The sequence below is a fragment of the Anomaloglossus baeobatrachus genome, chromosome 1 (genome assembly GCF_048569485.1).
Source record: "Anomaloglossus baeobatrachus isolate aAnoBae1 chromosome 1, aAnoBae1.hap1, whole genome shotgun sequence".
NCBI classification, from domain to species: Eukaryota; Metazoa; Chordata; class Amphibia; order Anura; family Aromobatidae; genus Anomaloglossus; species Anomaloglossus baeobatrachus.
In genome coordinates, this window is record NC_134353.1 from 525,758,159 (window position 1) to 525,773,900 (window position 15,742).

Here is a 15,742-nt window from a genome sequence, read left to right on the forward strand (position 1 = left end):
TGAATCTTTCACGGTAGGTGAGAATCTGATATGCTGAGGTAGAGCATTCCAGAGTATGGGGGAGACGCAAGAGAAATTGAGTAATTTTCCAGAATGTATAACTGGACCAGATGAGCGATCCTTAATAGGATGAAATCAATCCATCTAAATGTCACTTTAGTTGACATGCCATGACAGCCTAAGAGATTACTAATCTTGTGCTCAGATCATTGCTGCACTAAATAGTCATGCCAACCCTTTTAAAGTGTCCAATATAAAAATGTTCCTTTATCCTTTGCATTGTTCTTGAGAGATGTTGCCTAGTGAAGATCAGTTGAAGTGAATCTGACCGTGGGCAGCATGTATTATCCGTTGGTTGTATTAGCCCAGCCAGGTATGCTTGACTCTGAAATAATGTGGCATTTCAAAGCAAAACGTACATTCATAGCCAGCCAAGGACCGAGCCACGCTGTAGACTAGTCATACAGGCAGGTCCTCAAAGGCTTCTCCCCGCCTGTGCCTGTGCCACTTAACTAGCTAGTCTCTGGCTATACACGCATATAGAAAAAAAAATTGTGTGATGCAATTGTTTTTTTTATTTGAAAAAGATGCAAGTCTAGTAATGAAACGTGTTGAAACGCGTTGTTTGTTAAAATAAAAACCTTTCAACTGATCTTGGTCCTAAGAAGTCTGCATTACAGCAATATAACCTTATATTGGGCTGTTGTTCACATTGCTCAACTCTCCCGGAGAAGATCATCATCTAGACACAAAGCAGCAGTAGCTGATATTTTCAGGTGTTTATAGGAGTGTTGCCTGCACACAACCTGCTCAGGTAAGCACTTTCCTTTTACTTTCTTTTTATCCAAATGAGTATCACCCCATGGTCTTGTGAGCTTTTGTTCCACCACAGTTTTTGTACTATACATGCACATACGGTATGTAGAGACCTATCAGTCACTAACAATGGGTTGGAAGAAGCTGCCGGCAACTTGCCTGTATGATTAGTCGCAGCATTAGAGTCAACCACACGTGGCTGGGTGATACAGCAGGGGCTGACACATGCTGCCCACAGTTTGGACAGCCTGTATGAGCCTTCAGGTTCCCTTTAAGCTCTATGTCCAGAATAGGTGACAGTCAATAAACACATGATTATGTGAAACACAAATTATACAAAACCTTTATTCATGTACATTCTTGTTGTATGTAGATATGGTTGTGTCTGGAGTTCCCAAAGAGAATGGTATATACCATGCAAGTGAGATCGCAAGTATGGCATTAGACTTAGTGGCTGTGTGCAAGACTTTCAGAATACCACATAAACCCAACACCCAGCTAAGGATACGTGCGGGAATTCATTCAGGTATGTAGAGAATATAGGATGTTGTGAATATTTCCATCTGACAGAGACTTGCATTTTCAACCTTGCAAAGTAAACAGATGATAGCAACCAATTAATACTCAATCTAAGAAAACAAGGTGGTATACAGAAAAAGGAAGCCGAGCATGCTAAAAAGAAAAAAATGGGAAAAGTCAAAATTCCTAATTGTAATGTATTTTTATAAGACAAGCTGTCTGCACAGTTTTGTGCAGTAAAGGCATTGCAGTAATGGTGCTGTAATACTGATTACATTGATATCTTTGTTGGAGTAATCCACTTTGTGGTTCTTCTTGCATCACCATGTGCAGTTTTCTTTTGATTAGTAGAGAAAAGAGGACCCATGGAAGTTTGGGTTCACCTAGTTCAGCCGGACTTTAGATAAAGTTCAGTTGAGGACCTGGACTTGACCTAAACTTGATCCCGGAGCCCAAACCCCATTGGAAATCAATGATTGGGCAGTTCGCTCTTCACCCACGTACAGCTAGCCATACTCAGAGCATTTCTTGGAAAGGGAGGATGGTTTCATTCATTCATTCATTCATTCATTCATTCATTTATTTTTTGTGCACACCACACTTGGTTATTGTTTTGACCCCCAATAAAAGCCATTCAGAGACTTAAGTGGCTCCCACTGGTCCGGGCACCGAATGTACCCGAGCACCCCAATGTTTGATCGAGTGGTTCGCATACAAATAGCACCCGAACTCCGACACTGATATTTTGTAAAGTCCGTGTTCAGTATGAACCCCGGGCTTTACAGTTTGGGTTCACTTATCTCTACTAATTAGATTTTGGTGAACGGCGGCAGTACTGTACACTGGGTCTTCTCCTTGTCTGTCATTCCTCAGTGCCTCCAACTCCCTTCAGTCTGTGAAGGACCTTCCTCCTCTGTTTGATATCTCAGCAGTGATCTTTCATTTAAAGACCAGAAGCAAGAGGAGGGGCTGGGGAATCACAGACAGGGAGGAGAAAACCCAGTGTACAGTTTGGCCCTGTGCACCAAAATCTATTTAGCAGAAGATTTGAAATGTCGATTAACCAAACACAACAAAGTGGATTTTTTCACCAAAGTTATCAATTTAATCTTTATTACAACTGATTTACACCCATGTCTTTATCTTATAGTACAATATTGTACTTATAGGTTATCGCTAATAGTTACCATTACGCCCAGTGCAATTTTTAATTAGAATTTTTATCTTTTCACTAATAGGTAATATTTTTAGTCACTTTTTTAAAATATTAGGGGTCTATCACAAATACAAAACTTTTGGTAACAGCTATGAGAAGCAGGAGTGTAAATATTGGGGTCGCTACCGCGACTGGGACAGGGGTTGATGGGGCCCGCTGACCCCAGGACCTATTGTGCTGATGTCACAATCATGAGACCATAATGGATGGAGCTAAGCAGAAAGGTGATATTGCAGCACCTGTGGTGTAATCAATTACAATGCTGGGGGCATGACTAAGTTCAAAAAGAATCATGCCTTAGCTTGAGAAACAGTGACTGATCCCAGCAAGAGCTCCGCCCCCATGACTGAAACCTAACGTATTTACATTCACAAAATCATAGAAAGTGTTTCTTTAAGGCCCCCTTCACACGCACGTGCCTCCGGTACGTGCTAGGTCCGTGCCCGCAGGTACCAGAGACACGGACACACGTAAACCCATTAAAATCAATGGGTTTATGTGCACCCACGTGTTTAGCCATTGGCCCGTGCCTCCGTGTGGAGCACACGTGAGCCCGTTTGCTCCACACGGATGCATGTCCGTGTTTCTCCGGCAGCACGGGTGTCACGTGGCCCACACACGTACTACAAGGAAGTAGTGTGGATGCGGGCCCACGTGACACGCGCCGGAAAAACACGTGTCATTTTAAAAATAAAAAAAACACATACTCACCTCCATGAGCCCTGCAGTCTCTGCCGCGGCTGTCACCTGCATCCGTCCCCCAGTGAATTTGAACAACGCATCTTCTTCACTGGGGGCCGGAAGCAGTATCAGCGGGGCGTGGCCTGTGCCGGGCACTGTCATTCAGCACCACAGACCGCTCCGGAAGAAGCAGGCAAGGTGGGGCTTTTCGTTCTCCGTGTGTTATTACGTATAACACATGGAGAACACACGTAGTGCCATAAATATGGCACACGGAGGGGAACACGCACCCTTGACATGTCTGTGAAACACGTGCGTGATTTTCACGGATGTGTAAAGGGGGCCTAAGATAAATACTTTAATTTAAAAAATAAACAAACAAAACATGTTAGTGATGCACATTGCATCATTTAAAACATAATAAGGTTTAATATCAAAAAATGACATCACAGGTTCCCTTTAATGTTCTCATTATAATTTAAAGGGTTATTTCCAGCTTCATAGATCAGAGCTGTTGGATAGCACTTTTAAATACAAGCTCTTTTGCAAATTACTGTTTGTTTAAATTTGCTGTCATACTTGATATATTCACACTTTTCTGTTGTTTACAGCTCATTGCCTAGGTGACTGCTCACTGCTGTTAGTACGCACTGTGCTGAAGCCATAGGGCAGGGGTCGGGACCCTATGGCTCGCTAGCCAGATGTGGCTCTTTTGATGTCTGCATCTGGCTCTATTAAAAAGAATACTGTTGATCTGCCGGCATACTGCAGGCTGCTTTGAATCTCCTGCAGTTGACGAGATCTACTTCAAGAAAATGGCCGTGGAGGCGGCGCGTATGCAGATAGGACTCCATGGCCATTTTCTTGAAGTCCGATCTGTGGGAGATTTAAAGCAGCTCGCCGGCAGATAAATGGTCCTCACCACCGCGACACCCCACAAACCCGCAGTATCGCCGACCCTCCGCTGCCACACACTGAGCCACGACACCCCCTCTTCCGAGCTCGTTGGCATATCAATAGCACCCGCCGCCATGACACCCCACGAGCCCTCAGCAGTATCACCGACCCTCCGTACACTGACCCTCTTGAGCCGTGACACCCCCTCCTCCGTGCCCGCAGTATTACCTACCCTGCCTCCTGGGACCTTCTGAGCCACTCCACCACCGCCGCTCCCACCTGGTGAGTTAATATAAAGCCTGCTTTACACCTTACAATTAGGTGTGCAATCTCGTATGCGATGTGACACGCCCAGGTCGCATATGCGATTGAATGAGATTGCACGTAGGTCGTTCATTTGCTGTCACACGTGCTTTAGTAGTCTATGTTAAGTTGATCAATTTTGTGTGCAATCCTTTAGATCATGTGTTCTGTGACGTATGCATTGGGCACCTTTTTTTTTTTTATTTATTGACTTGACAAGCGTGTGTAATGTGTAGAGATGCGTTTTTACTATGTCATCTGCCATTCAGCTCTGCTACATGGCCGCTGACAGCAGACACAGATAGCCATGTAGCAGAGCTGAATGGCAGATGACAGCAGACACAGACAGAGCCGCACTGTCAGAATGAACTCGGGTGAACCTCACCCGACTTCATGGTCATGCTGCGGCTCTGTCTGTGTCGCGCCCTGATTAGCGGTCACCTATGAAGGACTCACCGGTGACCGCTAAACTCCTGAGTAACTGAATTGAGCAGCCCTCTCTCATATACTCACCGATCCCCGACGCTGCACGGCGTTCACACTGCTCCGGCGGCTTTTACTGTTTTGAAAAAGCCGGCCGCCCATTAAACAATCTCGTATTCCCTGCTTACCCGCCCACCGGCGCCTATGATTGGTTACAGTGAGACACGCCACCACGCTGAGTGACAGGTGTCACACTGCACCCAATCACAGCAGCCGGTGTGCGTGTCTATACTGTGTAGTGAAATAAATAATTAAATAATTAAAAAAAACGGCGTGCGGTCCCCCCTAATTTTAAAACCAGCCAGATAAAGCCATATGGCTGAAGGCTGGTATTCTCAGGATGGGGAGCTCCATGTTATGGGGAGCCCCCCAGCCTAACAATATCAGTCATCAGCCGCCCAGAATTGCCGCATACATTATATGCGACAGTTCTGGGACTGTACCCGGCTCTTCCCGATTTGCCCTGGTGCATTGGCAAATCGGGGTAATAAGGAGTTATTGGCAGCCCATAGCTGCCAATAAGTCCTAGATTAATCATGTCAGGCGTCTATGAGACACCTTCCAAGATTAATCTGTAAATTACAGTAAATAAACACACACACCCGAAAAAATCATTTATTAGGAATAAAAAACACAAACATATACCCTGGTTAACCACTTTAATCAGCCCCAAAAAGCCCTCCATGTCCGGCGGAATCCAGGATGCTCCAGCGTCGCATCCAGCGCTGCTGCATGGAGGTGCCCGGAGCTGCAGCAGACACAGCCGCTCCTGTCACCTCCACACAGCAACTGAAGACAGCCGCGCGATCAGCTGAGCTGTCACTGAGGTTACCCGCTGTCACTGGATGCAGAGGTGGATGCAGCGGTGGCCGCGGGTAACCTCAGTGACAGCTCAGCTGATCGCGCTACTCACCGCTGCTCCGGTCACCTCCACGCAGCAACTGAGGTGAGTAGCACGATCAGCTGAGCTGTCACTGAGGTTACCCGTGGCCACCGCTGGATCCAGTGACAGCGGGTAACCTCAGTGACAGCTCAGCTGATCGCGCGGCTGTCTTCAGTTGCTGTGTGGAGGTGACAGGAGCGGCGGTGTATTCTGCAGCTCCGGTCACCTCCATGCAGCAGCGCTGGAAGCGACACTGGAGCATCCTGGATTACGCCGGACATGGAGGGCTTTTTGGGGCTGATTAAAGTGGTTAACTAGGGTATATGTTTGTGTTTTTTATTTCTAATAAATGATTTTTTCGGGTGTGTTGTTTATTTACTGTAATTTACAGATTAATCATGGAAGGTATCTCGGGGAGACGCCTGACATGATTAATCTAGGACTTATTGTCAGCTATGGGCTGCCAATAACTCCTTATTACCCCGATTTGCCAACGCACCAGGGCAAATCGGGAAGAGCCGGGTACAGTCCCAGAACTGTCGCATCTAATGTATGCGGCAATTCTGGGCGGCTGTTGGCTGATATTGTTAGGCTGGGGGGCTCCCCATAACGTGGAGCTCCCCATCCTGAGAATACCAGCCTTCAGTCGTATGGCTTTATCTGGCTGGTTTTAAAATTGGGGGGGACCGCACGCCGTTTTTTTTAATTATTTAATTATTTATTTCACTACACAGTATAGACACGCACACCGGCTGCTGTGATTGGGTGCAGTGTGACACCTGTCACTCAGCGTGGTGGCGTGTCTCACTGTAACCAATCATAGGCGCCGGTGGGCGGGTAAGCAGGGAATACGAGATTGTTTAATGGGCGGCCGGCTTTTTCAAAACAGTAAAAGCCGCCGGAGCAGTGTGAACGCCGTGCAGAGCCGCGCCGGTGATCGGGGATCGGTGAGTATGAGAGAGGGGGTAAGAGGGATAGACTGACATGGACAGAGAGTGAGGGACAGAGATAGTGACGGACTGAAAGAGATTAGTGAATGACAGACATTGTGAGGCGCTTCAGAAAGCAGCTTTTCAGCTGCGCTCTGAAGCGGACCTTTTTTAAGCTGCGGTGCAGAGCGCACACCTGCGCACATAGCCTCAGACATCACAATCGTATGAGGGATGTCACACGTTTCAATTGACTAGGTTCATGCAACAAAACGTCCAATGTATGAGGAATAAACGACGTGTATGCGATCACCGTATTTGCGTTCAATCTTGATCGCACGTAGGTGTCACACGCAAATACGTCACGAACGATGCAGGATGTGCGTCACTTACAACTTGACCCCAACGACGGATTGAAAGATTTATTGAAGCGTGTAAAGCAGGCATTAGAGATACATGCATGGTAAGAAGTACTTTATTCATCATTGGTTAGTAATAGCATAACAACGTTATTAAAAAGAATTCAGAGACTTATTGTACTTTAAAAGTGTTGGTCTTACATAAAATGCACACATTTACTTGTATTTAGTTTTAAACATATTGTATGGCTCTCACGGAATTACATTTTAAAATATGTGGTGTTCAGCATCAGACTGGCTACCGGAGGGATTGCAGTAATACCAGTCCTGGCCGCGGTTACCTGCACAGAGCCGCGGGTTTGCAGGACTGAACTGTGAGCTCCGACTAATTCCCCGGCTATCACAGTTCAGTCCATGACAGCTGCGGACAGGACAAACTGGACTCCACAGCTCAGGTGAGAGCTCCGGATTTCAATGCAGGTAACCACAGCCAGGAATAATATTACCGGCGGTTTCCGGTAATACCAGTCCTGGCTGCGGTAACCTGCATTCAGCTGCGAACATGGTTTAGTGCAGGTAACCGCGGCCAGGAGTGGTATTACTGCAGTTCCTCCGGTAGCCAGTCCGACGCTGGTGGTGTTCATGGCTCTCTCAGCTAAAATGTTTCCCAACCCCTGCTGTAGGGAAATAGGAGAAAACAGCGCTACCCAGCAATCCTGGGCATCGTCAAAACAGTGTTTAGAAGCTCAATATAAAAGAGCTGGTAAGCACTGTACATTTTTGGCCACCACTGTTAGAAAACACTGGTGGTCATTCACCTAGGCAACGTACTGTATACAAAAGAAAAGAAATGTGTTAATATCTCAAGAATAGATTATAATTTTAATAAACTGTAAATCCAACAATTCCTATCTATGAGGATGGGACTTCGGGGTCACGTTGTTAGAGACGCACATCCGGCACCGTTAGTGACATCGAGAAACCAAGGAAAAAATTGTGAAAACATACCCTGCTGTAACTAAATAAAAGCATAGTGCATATAAACATAGGGTACTTAGTAAACACTGTTTTTGATCAAAAAAAGCATAAAGCTATCCCACCAAACGTCAAGGTGTACCCAGTTGGGATAGTAGCTACACTCTCTAATATTAAAACCTTACCATGGGTCTAAAGGCCACTTTACACACAGAGATAAATCTGCGGCAGATCTGTGGTTGCAGTAAAATTGTGGACAATCAGTGCCAGGTTTGTGGCTATGTACAAATGGAACAATATGTCCATGATTTCACTGCAACCACACATCTGCCAAAGATTTATCTCTGCGTGTAAAGTGGCCTTAAAATAGGCCTCAATGTGGCTAAGGGCTGAGAGCGACCGGATCCCAACAGGACACACACAGTCAGGGGGATTCAAATAATTAAATGTCCAGCTCACCAAGAGGAAGGGCCACACCCCATTTGTGCTGCATACAAAAAAACTACATAAAAACAAAAAAGTGAGCCGCAGTATGAGATGGTATACATGGAACTTGTGAGACCATGTTCACACTGGCCATGAGACAAAGAGAAACCAAGGAAAAAATTATGAAAACATACCCTGCAGTGTTTACTAAGTACCCTATGTTTATATGCACTATGCTTTTATTTAGTTACAGCAGGGTATGTTTTCACAATTTTTTCCTTGGTTTCTCTTTGTCTCATGGCCAGTGTGAACATGGTCTCACAAGTTCCATGTATACCATCTCACACTCCGGCTCACTTTTTTGTTTTTGTTTTTATACCGTTAGTGACATCGCAGCGTGTGATGCCAAGGAGCAACGATCGCAAAAACGTCAAAAATCGTTGATCAATGACACGTTGCTCCTTTTCATAATGTCGTTGGTGGGGCATGCCGCTGGTTGTTCCTCATTTCTGCGGCATCACACATTGTTATGTGTGAGACCGCAGGAACGACGAACATCTCCTTACCTGTGTCCACCGGCAATGAGGAAGGAAGGAAGGAGGTGGGCGGCATGTCCCAGCCGCTCATCTGTGCCCCTCCTCTGCTATTGGACGGCTGCCGTGTGATGTCGCTGTGACGCCGCACAAACCGCCCCCTTAAAAAGGAGGCGGATCGCCGGCCAGAGTGACGTCGCAGGGTAGGTAAGCCCGTGTGACGGGTGTAAGCGATGTTGTGCGCCACGGGCAGTGATTTGCCCGTGACGCACAACCGACGGGGGCGGGTACACTCGCTAGCGATATCGATATAGCAGCGTGGAAAGCCCGATTAAGCCTTTAAACATTATACAGCCATTATGACCTAGATTGTTAACGTACATCAGCCTTCGTTGTCGAAGAGATATAATAATTTAATGTATACAATTTGTTTTGGAAATTCAAGTGACTGATCCATTTTAAATATGGGAGGGCTCCTGGAAGTCTTGGAATAAGGACTAAAGATGAGTTCCCAATTACTCTTCGGTAGGCTATTGTAGACTACAGGGCATCATACAAGGTTTTTTTATCATCTGTGAAATAGTTTTGAATCCATGATCTACTTTTATAAGTTTTAGCTTTGATCTTCACAGATTTTGCTGTTTTTTCTAAATTGTAGTAAATATAATTTACAATAGTCACAGCTTCATAATATAATACATTGTGTGTATTTAGGACCTGTAGTTGCTGGTGTTGTTGGAACAAAAATGCCCAGGTACTGTTTGTTCGGAGACACGGTGAACACTGCTTCAAGGATGGAGTCCACAAGTGAAGGTGATATTTTTAGATTTCTTTCTTTCACAGCCCACACTATAATAACAATATAGGGCAATTATTTTCTGGACATTCCCAGAAAACATTAATTTGACCTGACACAACTGAATGTAGAAACATTGTATAAAATCTATAAAGGGTTGTTTTTAGCTTTAACTAAAGAGAGCAAAATTAGAAGCGGTGGATGACATTCCTGTAACAAGGTGAGAAGATAAAAGCCACTTACTGTTCCTTGACAACATGTTCTTACACCATCAGCCTAAACATAACTTCAAAGCTATCAAAAGTGCGAGAAGATGTGACAAGTGACTATTGACTACCATGCTCTGTAATACAATGCATTGGGCCTCACCGTGTACTTATAGACTGAAAAGTCATGGACTAAAAATGTGTATTGCAGAACTGTGTATACATATTTGTACATGGCTGTAGCCATCTATTCAGCTACAAGAACAGAATTTGGGACACCAATTAAATTTTAAAGAGGTTTGCCTTTGCCTCTCCTTTCAACAAATAGCTATATCTTTTCCTGCCTACCAAGTGTGGTGAATGCTGGCAAGTATGGTACACTCACCTTATTAACGGGGTTGTCCCACAAACAAACCATTTAAATCAATAGATAATGTAATAAAAATAATTTCCATAATTCAATGTATCAAAAAACATTTCTGTGCTGAGATAATGTTGTGACGCCCCGGACTATTCAGATCGTCCCAGGTAGTCACACACAGCACCACACCCCCTCCCAATTAGGTAACACCAGCCAACCTAAAACCCTTGTCACCACCCTCCAGGTTTGATGTCCACACCAGGGGGGGGGGAGCCAGGTGGTTGGCTCCGCCCACCAAGGAGTTCACAGGCCTGGAGGCGGGAAAACACAGAGAGCAGTCTAGCTCAGGCTCCCGAGGAATCAAGTTCAAGTGCAAGTCTAGAGCAGACAAGTTCACAGGCAGACCTGCGCTCAGGCCTGCCATAGACTACTCGGTGGCTGGGTCGGAGCCCAGTCACCATTGGCAAGGAGGCAGACAGTGGTGGCCGCCTGCAGGAGACCGGGAATACGACCGGCGGAACCGTAAGTGACCGGGACAGGGTAGTGGCCCGCCGGAACCGAAGCGGGGAGCCAACTGGATACCGGAGCACCAGGCAGGGTACTCAGAACCAGTACAAAGCCCTGAACCGACAGGGCCGAGTCGAATCCACAGATTGCGGACTGGACTTAAGGACCTATCCCACACAAGTCCCTTTAGAAGACAACAGCCCAACCATACAGGGTAAAGCACCGCCAAGGCATAGAGACCCAAAGGGCCAGCGTCTGCGGGCAAACGGGCTCCTCCGGCATATGCAAGTCGGGGAGCGGACTACCGGTGTCTAGGCATAGGAGTCACACATTTACAAACAGAGGTGCAGGAGAAAGGCGGAAACCACCATCCGATTCTGGGAGAAGCTGCAGCCGGCTGCGGGCTCCGTTCATCACTCAGTTTGGTTTACCAGAGACTACAGTGTCTTGTGTCAGAGTGAGTACACCAGTGCCATCCGGCACCGCACCGCAACACTTCACCCTGCACCCCGGCCCTCGCCTACCGGGGCCCCGGGACCAACACCCCCTACCCACGGAGGGGTCAACACCTAGCTGCGCCATTACATTGCTCCCGGGAGCCCCATAACTTCACCGCAGCGGTGGTGTCCACAATCACCACAACCCGTGGGTGGCGTCACGAACTATCATCCCAAACCAGACAACCAAATCCCAGCGTGTAGCGCCAACTCCCTTGCAGAGCGACGTGACCCCCGGGTCCGTGAGAGGCTCGAGCCACTACCAGCAGTACGAGCACAGATCCGAGCTGCTCGGCGGTCGCAGCCGAGCACATGGGGCGGTAAATGTTATATATGTGTCCCTGCTGTGTACTGTGTAATGGATGTGTCTGACTGTACAGGGACATGGTCTAATCATACCACATCTACTTGTCTGTATACTATCTTTTGCTTCTTTCCCTGGCTAGAAGCTCTGGTATGAAAAGATCATGAACTTGAGCAGCTCTGCAAGGTCAGACACATCCATTACATAGTACTTGAATGGGTGCATTTTTAACTTTTTCTCAGCATGGGAAAAAATTGAACATATCCAATTTATTTTTATTTCAAGATTTATTAATTAAAATGTACTATATTTGTGGGACAACCACTATAAGTAGAATCTAATGCGTGCATAATATCTTCAAGTTGCCATCTGGCAAGCAGTCTATGGAAACCCTTTCAATAATGTCTGTCACCTACCGATGCAGAAGTCTAAGACATTACATAGTCCTTTTAAGACCTCTTTTCACTAGAACAGGGGTGTAGCACTAGAGGATGTAGGTCCACGTACTTCTGCTTAAGTTTACCTAAAGACCCTCCATGAAATAAAACTTGTGTCATTGAAATCCAGTCCAATAGTTCTTGTGTTCCTATCTGTTCCAGCTGCAGAGCTGTATCTCTTTAGAAGAGATCTGTTTTTGAAGGATATTCATGTACATGCTAAACATGGTATAAATGTTTACAATAAAATATTGTTTTACTAAGTTTCCTATTTATGACATTCTAATATTTTTTTCTAGCGCTGAAAATCCAATGCAGCTCCAGTGCTTATGATTTGTTAAAACAAATTGGAGGATATAAACTGGTATGCCGTGGAACATTATCAATCAAGGTACTTACATAGAAGAACATGAAACCAGCAAAACATATCAAATATCCCACAAACCAAACATTATATGTCAATATTTCTGAAATACCACTCTTAAAAGGGTTCTTTTAAAATATTATCACCCCACAGGTTCGTAGACTAAAAGAACAGATAATTGAAAACTCATTCACCCTCTTAAGGTCTAGTAATGACTTTGTACCCCGGGTTGAGTCTCTGTTGAAAGCACATAGACAGTGCTGCAGCCAATCTCTTAGCCCAACGATTGGCTGCAGAATTGTGGATGTGATTTAACCACTGCAGGCAGGCTGTCAATAAAGACCACAGAGACATCCCTGGACCTCAGGATGTTGAGTAAAAGCACGCTTTGTTAATTTGTTTAAGTCTGTGAACCTACAAGTTGGTGATACTAAATCACAAAAGATACTAAATCACAAATGATTAAGGCAGGTAGAGTACCAAGACAGAGATGGTGTTTTACTGGATTATCAATTGATGATAGCGTAATAGATACTAATGATGGCCGAATAGTCATATATTCGGGTTCAGAATATTTGTCTCAAATATATCGTACTAATCATGTATTCGTCACAAATAACTAATTTTATGCAGGTTGTCTGTCAGAGCTGTAAAAATGCTGAAATGGATGGAAAAGTGCTGAAATTGAATGGGAACAGCATAGGGAAGATCCCTGGAAGCATCTCTGAAACCCAGGCTGCTACTGGGAACAATGTTGTCAGAGTATTACGCCACTTTGATGTGCGGTCACCCACATATTTGTGATAACCAGTGCAGGTAAAGTAGACAGCTGTGGGCTGCAGCCCTCAGCTGTGTGCTTTATCTTGGCTGGTTATCAAAAATAGAGGCTCCCTCATTTTTTGAAAAAATACCAGGAAAAAGACGACATTGGCTTCTGCTCGTTTTTTATAACAAGTGCAGATATAGCAGACAGCTGGGAAGGTCCGTTGTTATTAGGCCCTCCCCAGCCTAAAAATAACAGTCCTAAACCTCTCCACAATTGGCGCACCCATTAGATACATGAATTGTGGCACTTTACCCGGCTCCTTCTAATTGCCCTAGTGCAGGTTCCTGGAGTTCCCAGCTGTTTGGATACTTGGAGGTTGTGAACTCTTAGTAGAGTTCACAGCCTACAGGTGTCCCAGAAACTGGGCACTTCAGGAACCTTAAAGGCTCTCTTAAAGGCTCCTTTAATGTTTCTGGGCCTCACAGCTTCCAGGAGACGCAGTGACTGTAAGCTCCAGTAACCTTTAACAGAGCTCACAGCCACCGGGTTTCGCGGCAGCTATCAACCTGGTAACTTTCACGGAACCTTTAAGGTTCCTGGAGTTCCAAGATACTGGGACATCTGGAGGCTATAAATGCTTACCAAACTTCACAGCCTCCAGGTGTCCATACAGCTGGGAACTCCAGGAATCTGAAAGGCTCCGTTAAAGACTCCTTTTAGGTTTCCAAGCCTCATAGGAACCGGACAGTCAGACTGCTGTGCTGCTGTTTCCTGCAATCTAGCAGTACAGCAATCCGTGAGTCTGGAAACTGGAGTTTACACTCCCACTGCTCTCAGTGAACTCAGTTGAACCCATTGTCAGATTGTCCGGTTACGGAACACTGTCGCACAGTGTGAACTCCAGTGACCTGACTGCCAGATTGCAGGACTGCTGTGCCACCGTGTCTTGCAATCCAGCAGTCCAGCAATCCGGCAGCGAGTTCACTGGTGGTTACACTTTGTACCATGGGAACTTGGCTGTGAACTTCCGTAACCTGACAAATGTCACTGCTTCTTACAACCGGGTCTCTTGCTGCCCCCAGTGTCTCCCAGGAGCTGCAGTGATCTGTTCCATTTTCCATCAGGGCAGATTCTGGATGTCGCAAAGCCGGGATCGTTGTGGGACACCTTGTTGACAATATTGGACCTGCGGGGGTGTCTTGTGAGTTAATAAATTGGTACAAGAGGGTGTTTTGGTTTTTTTTAATTACAAGGCTGGTAATGGGGGGTGTCATAGACTTCTCTCCATTACCAACCCAGGGCTTGTTGGCAGCTATGATATTTGACAAATCACAGCTGATATCAGCCTCATATATTACTCCAATTACCACTGCAACGGGGCAATCAAGATGAGCCACGTAAAGCGCCACAACTGGCACATTTAATGGAAACTCCAATTTTAGAGTGGCTGTGGATTGCAATTTTTAGGCTGGGGAGGACCCAATAACCATGGACCTTCCCAGCCTAAGAGTACCAGTCCCCATCTATCTCTTTTAACTATGATGGGGGACTGCACATCATTTTTTTGTTACTGCACTTGACAATCACAGTAATGCCAGTAGCAAAGATGGCTACAGCATTACAGTGATTGACAGGCAATCCCCACATGTTTAGTGGCTGAAAATCAGGCACCAGACATGTGGGGTGGGGACTCAAAACTCATAAGGTGAATACCAAAAGACTTGATGAGTAACGATATCCTGAATTTCTTAATATTTGTGCAGATAAGTTATAGTGACGAATTAATTCGCTCATCACTAATAGATACATATATTCATATTATAAATATATTACACTTAAAATTATTTATTTGCTTATTTTATTTTTATGTTTAGCTAAAAATGATTGACATGAATTTTGAAAGTATGCTTCAACCAATGATGTGTTTTATAGCTGTATAATGTAATTTTCTCCACACAGGGCAAAGGCGATATGACAACATATTGGCTTGAGAGTAAGACTGGCACATCAACACAGAATATCATTCCTCATACATTCGCAGTCATGCAGGAAAAAGAAAGGGAGTCATTTGATCTGATACCTGGAGTGCTGTCTACTGATGCCTTGTCTACTTCTTTTTGAAAGACGTTAACCTTGTCTTGACTCGGACAGTTGATTGCATCTTACAACTTGCTCATTGTTAAATATCTCATTATTTAATGTGGATTGGTCAACTTGATGCACTAAAGTAGATCAGAAATTTATCGGGGGTTATTTTAAAGAAAAAACATTGTCCTTGTGTATTAATAATCAAGAAGTGTTCTGAAAAAGTCTGAAGAACCTTTGAAATCTGCTTGTTTCCTATGTTTCATTTTTCCAGTAAAGTTTGGAAAATAAAAGCTAAACTTTAACTGGCTAATGTAAGAAACAAGGAACTTTTCTCTGGACAGTTCTGATAATTAATTCTCACTGTTGAGAAGGTTCTGGACTTTGACACTTCTATTA

At 45.0% G+C, this 15,742-nt stretch overlaps 1 protein-coding gene across 1 annotated transcript in view; it reads left to right on the plus strand.

Moving 5' to 3' along the window:
• The window catches only part of LOC142310926 (uncharacterized), a 375,823-nt gene extending 360,423 nt beyond the window's left edge, over positions 1–15,400 (plus strand). The window contains exons 22-25 of the mRNA XM_075348804.1: positions 1,190–1,342; positions 9,735–9,833; positions 12,428–12,519; positions 15,218–15,400. Of these exons, the coding sequence (XP_075204919.1) occupies positions 1,190–1,342; positions 9,735–9,833; positions 12,428–12,519; positions 15,218–15,379 (506 nt within the window). The 3' untranslated portion in view covers positions 15,380–15,400. The remainder of the gene's footprint in view (positions 1–1,189; positions 1,343–9,734; positions 9,834–12,427; positions 12,520–15,217) is intronic.
• The last annotated feature ends 342 nt before the right edge of the window (positions 15,401–15,742 follow it).